At 46.1% G+C, this 20,320-nt stretch overlaps 1 protein-coding gene across 4 annotated transcripts in view; it reads left to right on the forward strand.

Moving 5' to 3' along the window:
* The window catches only part of ADGRG7 (adhesion G protein-coupled receptor G7), a 91,104-nt gene that overhangs the window by 55,225 nt on the left and 15,559 nt on the right, over positions 1-20,320 (forward strand). For all 4 annotated transcript variants that reach the window (XM_059687995.1, XM_059687998.1, XM_059687996.1 and 1 more), the window contains 5 exons: positions 1,342-1,505; positions 1,829-1,984; positions 10,323-10,432; positions 14,612-14,952; positions 16,330-16,420. In XM_059687995.1, the coding sequence (XP_059543978.1) occupies positions 1,342-1,505; positions 1,829-1,984; positions 10,323-10,432; positions 14,612-14,952; positions 16,330-16,420 (862 nt within the window). The remainder of the gene's footprint in view (positions 1-1,341; positions 1,506-1,828; positions 1,985-10,322; positions 10,433-14,611; positions 14,953-16,329; positions 16,421-20,320) is intronic.

The raw sequence follows: 20,320 nt of genomic DNA on the forward strand, positions 1-20,320 counted from the left end.
AGAATATATGCACTCCTATGCTCATTGCAGCATTATTTACAATAGCCAAGATTTGGAAGTGGCCCAAGTGTCCATCAGTAGATGAGTGGATAAAAAAGTTGTGGTACATTTACACAATAGAATACTGCCCAGTTGTAAAAAAAAAAAAAAAAGAGAAGGATTTCTTACCCATTGTGACAGCATGGATGTACCTGGAGAGCATTATGCTAAGTGAAATAAGCCAGTCAGAGCAAGACAATTACCATATGATTTCACTCATATATGGAATCTAATTAACAGAATGAACTTACAAGCAAAATAGAGACAGACTCATAGATAGATAGCAGGCTGACAGCTGCTGGGGAAGTAGGGAGACTGGTTAAGTGGGGGAGGGATTGAGAAAAAAAGAAAATAAAAGAGAAAGCACTCATTGACAGGGACAGCAGTAGGGTGATTGCACGGGGGGGTGGGGCGGTGGGAGGGGTGGAGGTGGAAGAAGGTATAGGTGGGATAAATGGTGATGGGTAAAAAACATGGAAGAAAAAGATCAGTGTTTGCAAATTATATGATCATTTAAAAAAAGAAAAAAAGGGATGATGGAAAGAATCTGGCTCCATGGAGAGTCCCTGATATGAACAATTTGAACTCCTGGCTCTGTGACTTAATAGACTGGTTCCTGCTTAGTCCCTTTGAACAGGAGGCAGACCTCACAGAACACTTCTCTAGGCACAGCTGTCCTGATATTCACCCTGTGCTCTTTCCTGTCCCATGTCAGGGAGTTAACTCCCTTTGAGGAGTTATTGTTCCCATTTAGAAGGTAAGAAATCTGAACCTCAGGAAAATAAATTAATATGGGCGGAATGGCCAACCACAGATTATATATGTTAACTAGAGGTCCGGTGCACGACATGCGTGCACTGGAGGGGTGGCCCTCAGCCTGGCCTGTGCCCTCTCGCAGTCTGGGACCCTGAGGGATCCTTAGCGCTGCCACGGAGGTGGGAGAGGCTCCCGCCACTGCCATTACGCTCACCAGCCACCAGCTGTGAGCCCAGCTCCTGGCTGAGTGGTGTTCCCCCTGTGGCAGGTCGCTGACCACCAGGGGTCAGCTCCTGCATTGAGCTGCCCTGGTGGTCAGTGTGCATCATAGTGACTGATTGTTCTGCTGTTTGGACAATTTGCATATTAGGGTTTTACTATATAGGATTACATACTTCAATTAAGTAAAGGTTCAGCCAGCAAACCATTTTTACTGTGTTTTAATCAATATTAAACAGCTGTGCAGTTCAACAATGACATGGGACTTTGTTTCTTGATTACTCTGTAGTTCATTTATTGATTTTCATCTCTTTTTTTCCTTCACAGGTAATGCCACGTCATATGGCTTTATAGTGTATCAAAACAGAAAGTTTTTCCAATCAAAAACTTTTAAAAGTCAATTAGATATTAATAAAAGAGTTATCTCAAGCACAACTAATAACACTGGGAACAATCAGAGTGTTTCTTTTAAAATGGCCTTTCAGCAACAGGTGAGTGTTCCCATTAACAAATTAATAATTTAGCCAACTCTTGTTACAAAAGCAGGGATAGTTTGGGCAAAAGAAATTTACAGAAAAACTCTTTGAGAGTCTTTTTTTGAAAGTATTCACTTAAACCTTCCATATTTTTTTGTCAGACTAACTAAATGCAAAATTGGCTAATTTGAATTTTTTATCTTTTCCCCCTTAATCTACAATGAAGATGTCATGCTTAATACATATCTGATTTCTCATATGATTATCTTATTCTTTTTGATTTTTTCTACCAAGTTAAGCATTTAAAAATCTGTTGCAATTGTCTTATCAATTCACAGTACGAAGAAAAGGAACTCAAGTTCTATTCCTTTGCCTGTGTCTATTGGAATTTTAAAAAGCAAGATTGGGACACAGAAGGCTGTTTCAAAGATGGAGAAAGGGGTGGGTTGCTGCACTGCCGCTGTGACCACACTTCGAATTTTGCTGTGTTAATGGTAAGGATGTACAGTGTAATCTCTTTTCAGACAGGAATTTTGCTTACACACAATTCTGGTATGTGCTAATTGAAGTTAACTTTGGTGTTTGGTTTACTCAAATCAGATTAAATAGAAAAAAGGGAATGGGATGATAAGACTAAAAAGGAAAAGGCAAATAGAATAGATTCAATTTGTCCCATAGTTCCTGTACATATTTCTTAAATCTTTTAACTCCAAAGCTACCTTGTATAAGTAGCTGATAACATTTAACTTCATTGTGCAGCTTTATTTTACCTCTGGAAGTTCTTGGGCTGACCCTTTTACGAAGAGGGGCTTCTGTTTGTTCCATTTCCAGAAAACTATTATTTTGGTGACACCAAAAATGTTAATGTATATTCTTGATGCAATGTGTGCCAACTTACCCGTAATTAAGGTATGACTAATGCTGTGAATCTCCCAAAGAGAAGCTGAAGTTTTCTTTCCCTAGTAACCATGATGTATTTGGGAAGCCAGTGGAGATCAGAATTCACTGGAATGACAGAGACTATTGAATTAGAAAATATTGCTTTTTCAATGTTTTTGAGATAACTATAGTTTTCTTATTTTAATTATAAAATCTTAGTTGTTTTTGATTGTTTTCTAACTGGTATTACACAAAGATCTTCTTTCTCAATCAGAACATAATAAAGATAAAATTTTAACTTTTTTGGTAGCTGAGACTGCTATACATAGTAAATGATACAGAGTACATTGCCATAGTTCTTTCTTATTTTCTTTCTTTCTTTCTTTTTTTTTTTTTTTTTTTGAGGTTAGGCTCTCAACTATTTCTTCTCACTAATATCTTCATCTGCCTCAATGACTACCTACTCATATTTACAATTAGTTTGGGGTTGCAGCATTTTATAAAAGGCGAATTATAATTGTAAGTAGTGTGTGGGAGCTGAGTGAATAGATTATTTCTATGATCTGAAGATCTATGTAGTCTGATTCTTTGTCATTATAAAATTTTGTTTCATTATTATTTAAAGTTCATTTTTGTTTTCACTTCTACAAAAGAAACACATATTCACTGCATAAAGTCTGAAAGCTTATCTACTGCACAGAAATACACTGATATGGGAAATCTTTATGAGATCTTAAATAGTAATTCAAGAATAATTCTATTATGTTAATAAAGCCCTATATATTTGTGCAAAAGACATAGTAATATTTATAAGCACATCAATAAAGGTCACTTCTGGAGAAGAGACAGGATTTCAAGAGGTAGGTTATGATATGGGGTAGTTGACAGTAAAGAGAAACATGTTTTTAAAAATATGTTTCTACTAGAGGCCCAGTGCATGAAATTCATGCACGGGGAGGAGGGTACCCTCAGCCTAGCCTGCACCCTCTCCAATCTGGGACCTCTTGGGGGATGTCCAACTGCCGGTTTAGGTGCAATCCTGGGGATCGGGCCTAAACCGACAGTCGGACATCCCTCTCACAATCTGGGACTGCTGGCTCTAACTGCTTGCCTGCCTATCTACATGATTGCCCCTAACTGCCTGCCCCAACCAGCCTGATCACCCCTAACTTCCACTGCCTGCTGACTGATTGCCCCCAACTGCGCCCCCATGCCAGCCTGGTCATCCCCAACTGCCCCACCTGCTGGTCTGATTGCCCCCAACTACCCCCCCCCTGCCCCCGCTGGCTGGGTTGCCCCAAATTGACCCCTTCGCTGACCTGGTCACCCCATGCAGCCTGCTGGTCAGTCCTTTGGTTGTCCCTCACTAACCCCCCTGCCAGCCTGGTTGCCCACGCAGCCTGCTGTTCAGTCATTCAGTCATCCCTCGCTAACCACCCTTCCGGCCTGGTCGCCCCACACAGCCTGCTGGTCCATCCTTTGGTTGGCCCTCACTAACCCCCTGCCGGCCCTGTCATCCCACGCAGCCTGCTGTTCAGTTGTTTGGTCGTCCCTCGCTAACCCCCCTGCCTGCCTGGTCACCCATGCAGCTGCTGTGTGGTTGTTACTGTTACTGTTGGGTCATTCTGTCTGGTAGTGACGGGCCTAGGCCAGTGGTCGGCAAACTGCGGCTCACGAGCCACATGCGGCTCTTTGGCCCCTTGAGTGTGGCCACGAAGTTTCAATCGCACTGTACGTGTGTGCCCGCATGTGGTATTTTGTGGAAGAGCCACACTCAAGGGGCCGCAGTTTGCCAACCACTGGCCTAGGCTATTATTAATATGGATATAACTTTTATGTTTTATAAATAAGCATATATGGCTTTTTAAATTTTACCAATGAAAGATATTGGAAAGTATAGGAAATCAAAAATAATTATATATATCCTACCCTCTCAGTGACCACTATTATTACCTCCCTAGATTTCTAAGAATACTACTTACATGAAATATACTTTTCATGGATATATACTAAAATACTGGAATAGAGATATCCTATATAATAAAAGCCCAGTGACCTAATGGCAGGATGACCAGAACAACTGTGGCCCCTTGCCCCAGCAGGCCCCCCCCCCCCCAAATTGGGGGCAGAGTCTGCCAGCAAACCATCTGTGGCCCCTCACTCTGGCCAGCAAGGAACCAATGGCCCCCATTGGAGTGGGCTGGTCTGCTCCCACCCATGCACTGGGCCTCTATCCTATCTAATAAAAGAGAAACATGGTAATTAGCGTACATCCGCTACCCTTCCCATTGGCTAATCAGCAAGATATGCAAATTAACTGCCAGACAAGATGGCGGCCAGCAGCCAGGCAGCTTGAAGCTAACATGAGGCTTGCTTGCTTCAGTGACGGAGGAAACCAACGTTCCCGCCTGCCACTGCCGGCCTCTGAGCCTGCAGTTTGAAACATTGTAACAAATATAGAAGCTAAACAAAACCCCATAAACCTGCTTTCAGCGAGCCGGGATATCAGAGCTGGAGTTACACATTGTTTCGAATATAGAACCCAAACAAACCAGATACCTGCTTTCAGCTGCAGAGGCCTCAGAGCTGGAGCCAGAGCTAAAGCTGGACCAGAATAAAAAAAAAAAGAAAAAAAGTAGCAGTTGGGAGCTTCAGCCCTCAGCCCCTCACCCAGACTGGCCAGGCACCCCAGTGGGGACCCCCACCCTGAAGGGTGTGTGACCAGCTGCAAACAGCCCTCAGTCCCTCACCCAGGCTGGCCAGGCACCCCAGTGGGGAGCCCCACCCTGATCCAGGACACCCTTCAGGGCAAACCAGCCGGCCCCCACCCGTGCACCAGGCCTCTATCCTATATAGTAAAATGGTAATATGCCTCCCAGCACTGGGATCAGCGGAGCCGTGAAGCCTCCCAGCACAGGGATCAGCGGAGCTGAGAGGCCTCCCGGCACCGGGATCAGTGTGAAAGGGGGCAGTGCCCAAACCCCCTGATCGCCCTGCGGCTCTGTGTGAGACAGGGGGCGGGGACACAACCTCCCTATCCGCCCTGCTCTGTTCGTGACAGGGGAAGGCGCCCCAACCTCCTGATCAGCCCTGCTATGTGCCTGATATGGGGGGGGAGCTCCCCAACCCCCTGATCTCCCTGCACTCTGTGTGTGACAGGGGGTGGGGCCACAACCTCCCTATCCACCCTGCTCTATTCGTGACAGGGGAAGGCACCCCAACCCCCTGATCAGCCCTGCTCTGTGCCTGATAGGGGGGAGCTCCCCAACCCCCTGATCACCCTGCGGCTCTGTGTGTGACAGGGTGCGGCGCCTCAACCCCTCTCCCCCCCCCCCCATGGGCCCTGCTCTATGTGTGACAGGTAGAGCCATAACCTCCCCATCGGCCCTGCCCTGAGTGTGAGAGTGGCAGCACCCCAACCCCCTGATCCGCCCTGCTCTGTGGGTGATAGAGGGTGGCGCCCCAACCCCCTGATCCACCCTGCTCTGTGCGAGACAGGGGGCAGCACCCCAACCCCCTGATGGGCCCTGCTCTGTGCGTGACAGGGGGTGGCGCCGCAACTTCCCCATTGACCCTACCTTGAGTGTGACGGGGGGCGGTGCCCCAACCCCCCAATCGGCCCTACCCTGAGTGTGACTGAGGGTGGAATCACAGCCTCCCAATCCTCCCTGCTCTGTGCATGACAGGGGACGGCGCTCCAACTCCCCAATCTGCCCTGCTCTGAGCCCGACCAGGGGTTGCACCTAGGGATTAGGCCTGCCCTCTGCCACCTGGGAGCGGGCCTAAGCCAGCAAGTCGTTATCTCCCGAGGGGTCCCAGACTGCGAGAGGGCACAGGCCGGGCTGAGGGACCCCCCTCCCTCCCGAGTGCACAAATTTTTGTGCACCGGGCCTCTAGTAGAAATATAAAACCCTACCCCGCCACCACTCCAACCCAACCCGCCAAAGGCTCCTGAAACCACAACATTAGATCACTGATTCAGGCTAGCAGCGCAAAGTGTAAAGCCTCATTCACACGGGAGGAATTCGCACCTCTCTCCTTCCCCTTGGACTCCTCGTCTTGGACCCCCCTGCCTCGGAGGTGTGCACAGTATGAAAGATGTGCACGGAGGACAGACACGCAATTGAAAGTTCAGAAGTCACTCTTTTGGGGTCCTGTGGCGCATCCAGGCAGACAAACTGATCAACAGCCAAGCACCAGACTGTCCCTCCTCACCCGTGGCCTCAGCTCCAACAGGCACTCCTGGGCCAGGACACAAGGAGAGCCACCTGGAATCTTCGCAGAGATGGGAGTGCTCAGGAGGCCAAGATAATAGAAACCTAAGGACCCAAATGCTGGGGCCCATACTGCCAGGGCCCACTCAGCACAAGGCCAAGGGGAGCTCAGACCAAGTTCTGGTCCAATTCCTAACCAGGTCGCAACTGCCATCCAGGGCATCCAGGGCTGCAGTTAGCACTGGAGTGTGTAATCGTAGGGGGTGCTCTGGAGGCGGAGGGCTCACCCCAACCCCTGGGCCCTGGGGGGCTCTCTGCCTGCGCACCCTTCCCCCAGGCGCTCAGCCCCAGCTGTGCCAGCAAAGCCCCTTTGCTGGTGCGGGATGCCCGGGGGCAGGCTAGGGGAGGGGTGGCCAGCCCTCGGCCTCTGTTGAGGCTGTTTGCACACATGAAATTAGCTGTAATTATCCCGGGCTTTAAGTTTGCTGACTCTGGGCCTGGGAGCTGCGCCCATGGAGCCGCTGTTCTGCCAAATGAGCCCTCTCACTGGGCCAGGAAGCTCTATCCCCGTCCACAGCACCCTGTGTCGTGTGTCTGTGTTTGCCCAACTGTCTACACAGCTGGCCTGGGGTATCTTTGTGTGTCCTCATGTTGTGGACCAACATTCACGAGAATAAGACCACCGACTCCAATTAGGTCTTAAACAGCAAGCGAGGATTCATTGGACTGGCCAGTGACTGCCACAGGCTTTCTCCTCCTGTAACAGCCCCGAGATTTGTGCTCGGCGAGCTTTTATCCCCAGGAACCACAAACGTCCTTGATTTACAGTTACAAGGGTCTAATCAGGACCTTGACGCGCCGATGTCTGGGAGAGGGAGACTTGGAGTTATGCCTGGTTACCTATCCTTGACCCCATCCTTGTTAAAATTTTTTACTGACATTCAATTCAGCACATTCAGTCGTGTGTCTACACTGGCCACTGGGAAGGCTCATGAGTACCAGGCACCCATGAGGAGAGGAGGCATGGTGGGGCAGGGGAGGATGAATGGTTCTCAGCTGCCAAGGAAGGGCTAGTGCCCGGCTGTCCCGTCTGCAAAAGTCCTACATAAACTGAGCCCGGAGCAGCGGTCAAGGCCAGAAATCCCTGGGATTTCAGATGTAACCGCCAAGGTCCTAGACCTTGCTCTGTCTCCTAGGCCCCTCGAGCCATTTCAAACCTCAGCCACCAGCACTCCTCTCCTGCAGGTGGCATAGCCAGGGCTCAGAGAGGTTAGGGAACTCACCCTAAGCAGCACAGCAGGCCAGGGCCGCCACTCTCCAGAGCTGCGGCAGGGGATTCGGAATTTGGGCTTCGCTCAAAAACAGAAGGTGTGCGGGGACCCGAGAGGGAATGCCTCCAGGTCCTCCTCTCTCTCTCTGGTCTGGGATCCCTAGCCCTCGGTGACCCTGGTCCTGCGTACTCAGTCCATTGCCCTCACATCCTTCCAGCCCTTTCCCTGAGGCCAGTTCAGCCATGTCTATGCTGAACAGAACCAGAGCGCAGAGGAGAGCAAGCTCAGCCCCAGGGTCCTTAGGGATGGAGGGATCAGCCTTCCGGAAGCAGGATTTCTGGGCACACTCGCTCTGCCCTTAGGGCTGAGTCCCTCCTTTGCCTCCCTGGCTTCTCTATGTCTGTCTCGCCCGGTGCATCTCGCTCCCTGTTCCTTGCTCTGTGATCCTGTTTGCTCATTCCCCATGTCTCGCTGGGCCTTTTGTCTCTGTCTCTCATCGGATCTCTGCCCGTGGAGAACACCCCTGCTGCCCCCTCAAAGGAACACACACCAGCAGAATCCTCCTTTTCAATAAAAAACAAGTGGGGAACAGAGTGAATAAAAAGCATTAACTTAAAAACAATCTATGTGTCTGCAAATGCGTTCCCAATGGCAGCACTTTGGCTCCGGCTGGGGTGGCTGGGGCAGGGCGTGTTGACCACTTGTTCTGGAGCCTCAGACACAAAGTGTAGGGGGCTCAGTGCCTCCCTATGGACCCTCCCATTAGCCACCTGGGATGGCAGGGTCTGGGGAAGGGACTTAGTCTATACTCACCCTCGCGGACCCCGCCTGACTCCGTAGACCCTTTCCCCTGTTCTGGCATCTGCTGGTCCCTCTTACTCCCCCAGTACTTTCAAACCTTCCTATGCTGACCCCAACTCTCCGTCTGCACTGGTCCTCACCCCCACCCGTCCCACACACAAAGATTTCACTCTCTCTTTCCCCCACCCCCAGTCTTCTACCCCATATTTCTTCCTGCCCTGCCCTCCCCTGCCCCACCTCCATTCTGCCCTCCTGCCCCAGACCACCCAGCAGCCCTGGCTCCAGGAGAAATGGTTAGAACAAAGCTTTCCTTGGCCAGAAGAGACTCTGCAGGGAGCTGCATGCAGAAAGGCGCTCCAGTCCTGTACCTACAACTGCTCTGTCCTGCCGGATGCCAATCAGAAATTGTGTCTCTGGAGACAGAGGGTAGCAGAAGTAGGCTGCTGTCCTTTGAAGGCCTTCATCAGGAGGAAACTCTCCCCCCCACACAAAAAAATAAAAGTTCACCCTGCTGCCCCCCTTCTCACTTTCAGCAATCCTCCTTTGCCCCTTTCCCTGGAAGTGGAAGGATTGGAGCACATCTGTATATATACCTAAGCAACCAAATGACCAGTAGACCAGTTGCTATAATGTGCACTGACCACCAGAGGGCAGACGCTCAATGCAGGAGCTGCTCCCTGATGGTTAGTGGGCTCCCACAGGGAGAGCGCCGCTCAGCCAGAAGCCGGGCTCACAGGCTCACAGATCATGGTTAGTGAGTGAAGGGGTGTGTGTGTGGGGTGGTAGAGCTAAGGAGCAGCGAGCCCAGCGGTAAGGAACAGCGCACAGGTGGGCAGTAAGGAGCAAGGGATCCCAGACTGCGAGAAGGATGTATGCCAAGGGCTCCCGGACTGTGAGAGGGCGCAGGCCAGGCTGAGGGACCACCCCCCCCCCCTCGCCGGCCCCCAGTGCACCAGGCCTCTAGTATTACATACAAATTAGACCTTTTAAAAATGACAGGATAATATGAACAAGTTTCCATATCCTTAAAAATATTTCTGCAACTTTATTTGTAGGGCATCAGCTTAGATATGCTGATTTACCCTTGGATTAAAGTTACACATAAAAATAATGTAATGGGCCCTGGCCGGTTTGGCTCAGTGGATAGAGCGTCGGCCTGCAGACTGTAGGGTCCCAGGTTGGATTCCGGTCAAGGGCATGTACCTTGGTTGTGGGCACGTCCCCAGTGTGTGTGCAGGAGGCAGCTGATCAATGTTTCTCTCTCATCGATGTTTCTAACTCTCTATCCCTCTCCCTTCCTCTCTGTAAAAAATCAATAAAATATATATTTTTAAAAATAATGTAATGGATAGATGAAGTAAATCTAGCCAGTTGAGATCTCATCCAACAACTTTGATTTTAGACAGTGAGGAGCAGTATATATGTTTTCCCTAACTGAATTAATTAAAAAAACAAACAAAAACACAACTGCTGTCAAGACCTACTTCCTGTAAACTGCTTAGCAATAAGGGGTCATTAATTTATTTCCTTTTAAAATATATCAACAGTTATAAAATGAACACATATGTGGCAACTCTCTGGTTATTTTGACCAATGTAACTTTTCATGATTTTGTAGGCATTTCATTAGTGGTTACTTTAAAATAGTAATCTTGTCTTATTTTCCAGAGTTATAAAAGGGACCATGAATATCCTGGCCTAAAGGAATTATCCACCGCTGGATGTGCGCTGTCCATTACTGGTCTGGCTCTCACAATTATATTTCAGATTGTCACCAGGTAAGAAGGGAAGTTAGCTCTTCTCATGAGAGAAATTGCTGTCCTTTTTATTTCCTCTGAGCATTTTGCCCATTTTTAGTTTACTTGTGTACTGTCTGTTTTCCCCATCAGCATGTAAATTGATGAGAATAGTGACCTCCTCTGACTTTGTTGTTGCTGTCATTTGTTTTGTTTTGTTTTCACCACCATATCCGCAAGGCTGACCACAGTAGAGGAATACCTGTAAACTAAATGGGTCTATTGTGTACTCTCATGCTCAAGATAACTTGAATTCATCTTTCCTTCAGAATTATTTCTCTCTACTTAATTCTTTCACAACTGTTTTCTCAGATGTGTAGAGGAAAGAGAGAGAGAGAGAGAGAGAGAGAGAGAGAGAGAGAGAGAGAGAGAGAGAGAGAAAGAGAGAGAGAGAGAGAGAGAGATGATCCTTACTGGAATATATTATTACATTGATGGTTGGGAATAATAATTTTCTAGCATTCTATATTTAGTCACTATATTCCTTCATAAAAAGTGTACCCTCCACCCTGGTCACTGTGGCTCAGTTGGTTGGGCACTGTCTCATGCACCAAGAAGTCACCAGTTTGATTCTCTCTCAGGGCACATGCCCCAGTTTTAGGCTCTATCCCCTGTAGGAGGCAGCTGATGGCTGTTTCTCTCTCATTGAATTTCTCTCTCTTTCTCTCCCTCTCCCTTCCTCTCTCTAAAAAAATACCAAAAAAAAAAAATGTACTCTCCAATGTAACCAGAGGGAGTCCTTTGATGTTATTTTGTCATGTTCCTATCAGTCTATAAGCACTGCCTTACTTCAGGCACAGCAAGATGACAAAGGCACATCTATCACTTTCTTTGCCCTGTAATTAGAATCAGCCATATTTCCAAAGAGCCAGAATTCTTTTTTATTTTATTTCTTTTTTTTATCTTTCACACTCAATGAGTCTCTTGCCATTCACTTAAAATTTTTATACTGAGTGCTTACTATGGGCCAACCACCCATATGACCAAGACAGATAAGCTTTCATCTCTCATAGTGTTTACATTTCCAGGGGGAAGACAAATGTTATACAAATATATACAGAAGTCTACACTAATAAAAGAGAAACATGGTAATTGGTGTACGACCGCTACCCTTTTCATTGGCTAATCAGCGAGATATGCAAATTAACTGTCAGCCAAGATGGCGGCCGGCAGCCAGGCAGCTTAAAACTAATATGAGACTTGCTTGCCTCAGTGACGGAGGATCGTTGGAGGAAACCAACATTCCCTGCCTGCGGCTGTAGGCCTCTCAGCGGGCAGTTTAAGAAACATTGTAACAAATACTGCCGGACTTCAGCCAGCAGATTCGCAACATTGTAAGCAAAGGCCAGAAACCTACTTTCAGCTGTAGAGGCCTAAGAGCTAGAGCCAAGCCTCAAGGTAAAGCTGGCCAGAATAAAAAAAAGAAAAAGAAAAAAAGGAGCGTTTGGGAGTTCAGTCACCCCCAGCCTGAAAACAGCCCTCAGCCCCTCACCCAGGCTGGCCAGGCACCCCAGTGGGGACCCCGACCCTGATCCAGGACACCCTTCAGGGCAAACCAGCCGGCCCCACCCATGCACCAGGCCTCTACCCTATATAGTAAAAGGGTAATATGCCTCCCGGCACCGGGATCAGCATGACAGGGGGCAGCGCCCAAACCCCCTGATGGCCCTGCGGCCCTGTGTGTGACAGGGGGAGAGGCCCCAACCCCCTGAGCAGCCCTGCTCTGTGCCTGATAGGGGGGAGCTACCCAACCCCCCCCCCCCAAGGGCCCTGCTCTGTGTGTGACGGGGGCAGCGCCCCAACCCCCTGATTGGCCCTGCTCTGTGCATGACAGGGGGTGGCGCCACAACCTCCCTATGGACCCTGCCTTGAGTGTGACAGGGGACGGTGCCCCAACCCCCCAATTGGCCCTACCCTGAGCGTGACTGAGGGTGGCATCGCAACCTCCCAATCCGCCCTGCTCTGTGCATGACAGGGGGCGGCGCCCCCACTCCCCAATCGGCCCTGCTCTGAGCCCGACCAGGGGCTGCACCTAGGGATTGGGCCTGCCCTCTGCCACCCGGGAGCAGGCCTAAGCCAGCAGGTCGTTATCTCCCGAGGGGTCCCAGACTGCTAGAGGGCACAGGCCGGGCTGAGGGACCTCCCCTCCCCCCCGAGTGCACAAATTTTTGTGCACCGGGCCTCTAGTATATATATAAAAGCTTAAGTGACCCGCTGATTGGCCGGTAGCATGACATGCACTGACCACAAGGGGGCAGACGCTTAACACAGGATTGGAAACCACAGGCATGGAAACATGGAACAGACTGATGAATCTCAGAGGAAAGGGTGGGAAGAGATTAACCAAAGATCTTATGTGCATACTAGAGGCCCAGTGCACAGATTTGTGCACCGGTGGGGTCCCTCAGCCAGGCCTGCAGGGATTGGGCTGAAACCAGCTCTTCGACATTCCCTGAGGAAGGAAAATAACATGCTATGTATTTACAAATCAGTCATACAAAAAGAAATGACTCTTATATTTGTCTTTTCTAGAAAAATATTAGGTAAATATGAGATGAAGAAAAAAACATTTAAAGAGCACTTGGTTCTACATCCAGAATTATATCTTCCAATGAAAGGACAGTCCTCGGGCATGTTTGACATTAAAAGGCCCATTCAAAACATCTTGACAATTTGACTATCAGCAAGTATTTCCCAAAGTGTGGTCCCTGAAACTCTACTCATTGGGAAATACTCCATAGATAAAGGGCTCTGAGATGTCTTAAAGAGAAGACACATGTGAAATGTTGTTGCGTATAAGCCATTTAGAGGGATGATAATCATCAGTCTATTCAAGTTATGAAGAATATCATTAGAACAATAGGCTGTTAAACAAATTTTAAATATTTTCACTTAATTTAAAATGTTTACTCTTTAAATGTAATGTAAGCTAAACCTAATAACATTTTGCTAGTTTAAAACATTTTGTTAGTTTAAAGGTAATAAGTTTAATATTACTTAAAATTATACAGTTAAAGTTTATGTCTGGCCTTATTCTTTTAAAATTTATACATGACTTTTAAAATAAAATACTTTTAAAAGCTCAAGAGGCTTTCACACATGAGTTCATGTAGAATGTGCAATAATTTCCTATTTTGAAAATCTGAAAAATCCTTTTAGAACCTTTCTACAGATAGCCTTTGTATGTCCTTGCAAATCTAGAGAAGTTATGGTCTACTGCAGTATAAAAAGGCTGCCCTAAAACTTACTGTCTTGAAAGAACAATTTATTATCTCCAATGATTCTGTGACTTGACTAGGCTCAGCTGGACGTTCTTCCAAAGGTCTCACTTAGTGTCTCCCATGAGACTGCAGTCACATGGTGGCTGGGGTTGGATCATCGGGAGGCTCAGCTGGGATGCTGCAGCAGCATGGTCTCTCTCTTCACATAGTCTCAGAGCATTTCCATGAGGTTCCTTTGCAGGGCAGCTGGAATTTTACATCGTGGCTAAGAACTCACAGGAGCACAAAAGGAAAGCTTGTTATGACTTTCATGTGTCCTAGGCACTTTTGCCTTTGTGAGACTGCCCTCCATAAAAAAAGGATAAAAATTATGTTTCATGACAGCACTGGTATAAAGATGAATGTATTAATATTATATGCTACATTTTTTTTTAACATGAAAGTTCATTTTTGTTTGTTTGTTTGTTTGCTTGTTTTGGATTGAAACATTGCTGTGGGCCACAAATGTATTGGGGCCCTAAACACTCCTGAATCTAAAGGACAAGTTGGCCCTGGCTCCCAGGCCTTCTGCTGCACTCTGTTAATTAAAACAAGTCACAGGCCAGCGCTGGAGGTGAACATGCCAGACATACATAATGGGAAGTAGAATTCATTTGGGCCATCTCTGGAGAATAGCTATCACCTTTGATTAGAACACAGTTTCAAGAAAGCATGTATTAGCCTGTTTTTTCTAACTCACTTCCTTGTGGAAATGAGATAAGAGGGGATTATGGTTTTCTGATGTAGTAGGGAAGGTAGGTTTACCAGCTGGCCCACTAGGCTATGCGCTGGATTTACATTGGATAATAACATTCTGCTGTTCACCCATGATTTCACTTGAATTTATGTTTTGCAGTTATTTTGTTTATTTATTTAATTACATTTACCGATTTATTTTCAGGAAAGTCAGAAAAACCTCAGTAACCTGGGTGTTGGTCAGTCTGTGCACATCAATGTTGATTTTCAATCTCCTCTTTGTGTTTGGAATTGAAAATTCCAATAAGAATGTTCCTCCTAAAGAAAATACAGATGCTCCTAAAGAAAATACAATTCCCGAAGGAGAAATTATTAAGGAGCCTTCGAATCGCCGGTGCACGGCGGCTGCTGCCTTGCTGCACTATTTCCTGTTAGTGATGTTTACCTGGACTGGAGTCAGTGCAGTGCAGCTCTACTTCCTTCTGATTAGGACCATGAAGCCTCTTCCTCAACGGTTCACTCTTTACATTTCTTTAATTGGATGGGGTAAGTGTTTGCTTCTCTACCTACTCAGGAATTTAGTTTCGTTGAAATTATTTGTTTGTTTTGTGATTATCTTTATTTATTGGGGTGAGATTGGTTATACAGGTTTCAGGTGTACAATTCTATACTTCATCTGTATATTGTATTGTGTGTTCATCACAGCAAGTCAAGTCTCCTTCTATCACTATTCACCCCCCCCCCCTTTACCCTCTTCAACCTCCCCCCACCTCTCTTCCCCTCTGGTAAACACCATGCTGTTGTCCATGACTTTTGGGGTTTTCTTTTGCTTAATCCCTCCACTTTGTCACCCAGCCCCAAAAGCCCCTTCCCCTCTGACAGTTGTCAGCCTGTTCTCTATCTATGAGTCTGTTTCTATTTTGTTTGTTAGTTTATTTTGTTCACTAGATTACACATATGAGTGAAATCATACGGTACTTGTCTTGCTCTGACTAGCTTATTTCACTTAGCATAATGCTCTCCAGCTCCATCCATGCTGTCACAAAGGGTAGGATTTCCTTCTCTTTTGCAGCTCTGTAGTATTCCATTGTGTAAATGTACCACAGCTTTTTCATCCACTCATCTACTGATAGGCACTTGGGCTGCTTCCAAATCTTGACTGTTGTAAATAATGCTGCAATGAACATAGGGGTGCATATATTCTTTTGAATTAGTGTTTCAGGTTTCTTTGGATAAATTCCCAGAAATAAAATTGCTGGGTCATAAGGCAGATCCATGTTTAATTTTTTGAGGAAACTCCATACTGCTTTCCACAGTGGTTGCACCAGTCTGCATTCCCACCAACAGTATACCCGGGTTCCCTTTTCTCCACATCTTTGCCAGCACTTGCTTGTTGATTTATTGATGATAGCCATTCTGACAGTTGTGGGATAATATATTATTGTGGTTTTAATTTGCATTTCTTTAATGGAAATAATTTAATTTAAGCAAATGCCTATTGAAGACCTAATTGTATGACAACCTAATTGTAGGGGAGATGGAAAACTCAGAAGTGCCTCCCACCTAGTAGCTCACAGTTCTGTGGAGGGAGATGGACCAAGGCAGCTCTGCTAGATATGTCATAAGCTAACTTCAAGGTGTTAATTTCCTTTAACATCTCTATTCATTTGACTGGAGATTTAGACCAGAAAAACTTTCTAGCTACTTTAAAAAAATTTTAAAGAAAGAAAATGAGAGTGACTCTTTAAGAAAAATAATTTCAAAACTGTTGACCTACAGCTATAGGATCATTTAGTACATTGTCTATAGTGGAAATGACAATACATCTTGAAAAGGGTCAATTGTATAATGCATTCATGATCTTTTATAATTAATACCAGTCTTGGGTAAATTATTAATTCTGTTCCACTCTTTATCACCTAGGAGTCCCAGCTGTCGTTGTAGCTATGACAGTGGGAATTATTTATTCTCAGAATCCTTCAGGATGGGAGCTAGACTACCGGCGAGAAGAAATGTGAGTTATATATTTTAAAATGTCCATTTCTTTGATATGAGTGCAACTATTCAGTGATATTGAGTCCAAGCCTCACTGTACATATGCATCTCACTTTATAATTGTCATATTCTAAGTGGGTATTTAAAATTCTCAAAGAAGACATTATATTTTAAATATGGTGACATGAAAGTTTCCTATGATAAATCCTTCAGTAAAGCAAGTATTTCCCTTCTAAATTTATATATTTAAACTTTCTTGTGTTAAATTGAATTTTTTATTAACTCTGAAAAATTATAGGACAGAACAGATGTGATCCTTAGTAACATCTTATCTTAGTTTTCTCATTTAGATAACAGGAATGACAATAATAGTACTACCTGCTCAGAGGTTACTGTGAGGGGTGAAACAAATGTGAAAGCATTTCATAACTTAAAGGGTACCATCTATACTTATGAGCCAATTTTGTTTATATGATTATAATGAATACTAGAGGCCCGGTGCATGAAATTCATGCAGGGCGGGGGAGGGGGGGTGTCCCTCAGCCCAGCCTGCACCCTCTCCAATCTGGGATCCCTCTCACAATCCAGGACTGCTGGCTCCCAACTGCTCGCCTGTGTGCCTGCAGGCCTGGTCATCCCCAACTGCCCTCCCCTGCTGGCCTGGTCGCCCCTAACTGCCCTCCCCTGCTGGCCATCTTTGACCACATGGGGGCAGCCATCTTGTGTGTTGGAGTGATGGTCAATTTGCATATTAACTCTTTATTATATAGAATTTCATGATGATTTTTTACACTTAACAAATTCTCCCTGTGACTTCAGCCTGAATAATTAACTGTTAATAATGGAAGTACCTGACTTTATGGTGGTTGCTTTTTATGTAGAGAGGAAGAGAAGAAAGCTGAGCTGAACTTTTTACGTGTATTTCTGCTACAGAACAACTGCTCTTTAATTGATCCTCCCTTCTCATCTTATAATCCAACTAGTGGCCTGGTGCATAAATTTTATACACATTAAAAGGGAATTAATTAGAGAGTCAAGTCCTCACACAACCTGTGCAGGCCTCAAAATCTCTTGAGACCCCAACCCAGCTTACCCCACCCCCACTGGGCAAGACCCAGACCTGGCCGGCCGCACACCCATCAAGCCTGCCCCCCCCCCCCGCCCCGCAGCGTCTCATCAGCACTGGGTGGGGACACACGCAGACAGCATCACGTCCCAGGCCAGGGATACACGTAGGCAGCATCACGTACCCTGCCGGGGACACACGCAGACAGTGCCACATCCCAGGCCGGGTTGCATGAGGCAACTTCACATCCCAGGCTGGGGACACACATAGGCAGCTTTACTTCAGCGCTGGGGTTGGGGGGGCGGGGCAGCGCCACGTTCCAGGTCAGGGACACAGGCAGGCAGCGCCACGTCCCAGGTCAGGGACACAGGCAGGCAGCGCCACGTCCCAGGTCAGGGACACAGGCAGGCAGCGCCACGTCCCAGGTCAGGGACACAGGCAGGCAGCGCCACGTCCCAGGTCAGGGACACAGGCAGGCAGTGCCACGTCCCAGGTCAGGCACACAGGCAGACAGTGTCATGTCCCTGGCCAGGGATGCAGCCAGGCAGCTTCACCTCAGCGCTGGGTGGGATGTTAGCACTGGGCAGGCCTGGGTGTGCCTCTGCTGGGGTCAGAAGTCCCTGCCCCTGATCCCACCACCCAGCTCCTGTGCATGCGCAACCAGTTGACTGGTTGTGACTCAGACACCGTAATGGACAAATTAGCATAATCCCTATTTATTATATAGGATCATTCATATCCCCAGATTCCACCTTAAGACCGAGATCAACTCAAATAAAAATAAAACTTTTGCAAATGTGCAATACACCCAAGGGAAGGCTGTGGTGTTAGGGTGCTTACCTATTTTGAGGGCTAACCATGTCCAGCTGTGGAACAGGAGGCTATCTGCCTGGTTTGAATTTAGGAGCCAAGCACTTCAGGTATTATTTTCTCTGTTTAATTAGGGTTAAGTATCTTTCAATGAGTTTTACATTTTGAATTATGAAATTAGAGATTGGGATAAGATGCTCATATCTCCTGGGAGAGGTAATTTACTTCAAATTACATTTTTAATTTCCAACTTGAATCCAGGCACAAGGCTAAACCTATTTCTATAAAAGCCTTTAGGAGAAAGAAGACTACTATCTTACATTTATTCTCACTGGGCTATAAATAATTGAGAGCAAATTCTTTCCTGATTCTTTCCTGAGTACAGTATTGGATGTTAGGGAAGACACGAGGTGACTGATAATAAGAGAAGTTGGGAAGAGAGGAAAGGATGTGTAACATCTGCCTCCTCTTGGACCATTATCCCCCACATTCCACCCTACACAAGGCATCAAGGGTCACATTCCTTCAGGATTTATTTAGAAAGTGGAGGGACTTTTTTGGTTTTCTCCCAGTTGTTGAACTTCAATATCTGATTGCCCCCCCTCTCCCCCGTGCTCTGCCAGTGATACCTGAAACTCCTAACCCAGTTCCCCTGATGTACTGCTATCTTCGTAAGAAGGACCCAATTAAGAGGTAAATGCAAGGCAGGCCACATTTCTTCTTAATGCTTAATACTCTATCCCCTACTTACCTGTACCACCATCATATAGGCTGTTTTCAGACTTTCCTGAAGGGTTGAGGTAATCATGATAAATTATAATGCATGAAGGGGGAAATTATTCAACTGTATGCTGTATATCCTAAAGCAGTGATGGTGAACCTTTTGAGCTCAGCGTGTCAGCATTTTTAAAAACCCTAACTTAACTCTGGTGCCATGTCACATATAGAAGTTTTTTGATATTTGCAACCATAGTAAGACAAAGATTTATATTTTTGATATTTATTTTATATATTTAAATGCCATTTAACAAAGAAAAATCAACCAAAAATTGAGTTCACGTGCCACCTCTGACATGTGTGTCATAGGTTCGCCATCACTGTCCTAAAGCTTCCTTCAAGGTGTGCTGCATGGAAAAATCACGAAGCAGTTAAATACTTCATCTGAAGTCTACTTATGATGCTCTCCAGACCTTGGGTCCACAGCTGTTTATAAATTCATCCTCGACCATGTGACTCTCCAATCTCCACCCTAGAAATCTTGCTCCATGCCTACAAGGGTTATTCTCACTGTAGGGTCCATCTTTCTCCTTGGCAGTTTATTTCTCAAAATCCTAGTTATTAAATTAGGGATAACAAAGGGAAAGGCTGTTGTGAGAACAAGTTCAGCATAATTATCTCTCCAAGCAATACAAATATAAAGGGGGTGAGGAGTCCCCTCCTGGTGCACACTTCCTAATGACCATGGGTGCCCAAGCCTCTTTCCCTCCAGGTCCCCATCCATGTGAGTTAATTGAGGACTCTTACAGACATTTGCACACACACACACACACACACACACACACACACACAACACACCACACACACACACACACACACACACACACACATCTATAGTACAGATATTAATTCTCAGAAATTGTATCGTCTAAAGTTTAAACAACTCAAGATTCATACAGAAAGGATTAATACTTGTCTATTTGTTTCATAATTTGCAAGTCTCCTTTATCAAATAGAGTTGAATTGTTCATTTTCTTTCTTGATCTTTTCCTCTCCCTTTAAACTGTGTTTCTTTAGGCTTCTTGGGTAAGAAATGTGTTCATCTTTTCCATTTCAAACTTTTGATGGCCACTTGCTTACTCACTAAAGAAGCTTCTTGAAAGGACTTCCCATCAGGATTTCATTAAATTCTTAGCCATGTGCCCTCATTTCTTCTGCGTAGGGAATTGTGAGATGAAGGATGAGGTGAGAATTATTCTCCAGTTCAGAGGAAAGCAAAGGGAAACCAGAAGTCCTGAAGATAAACAGAAGCCAGAGTCCTAAAGA

The sequence above is a fragment of the Myotis daubentonii genome, chromosome 3 (genome assembly GCF_963259705.1).
Source record: "Myotis daubentonii chromosome 3, mMyoDau2.1, whole genome shotgun sequence".
Lineage (NCBI taxonomy): Eukaryota > Metazoa > Chordata > Mammalia > Chiroptera > Vespertilionidae > Myotis > Myotis daubentonii.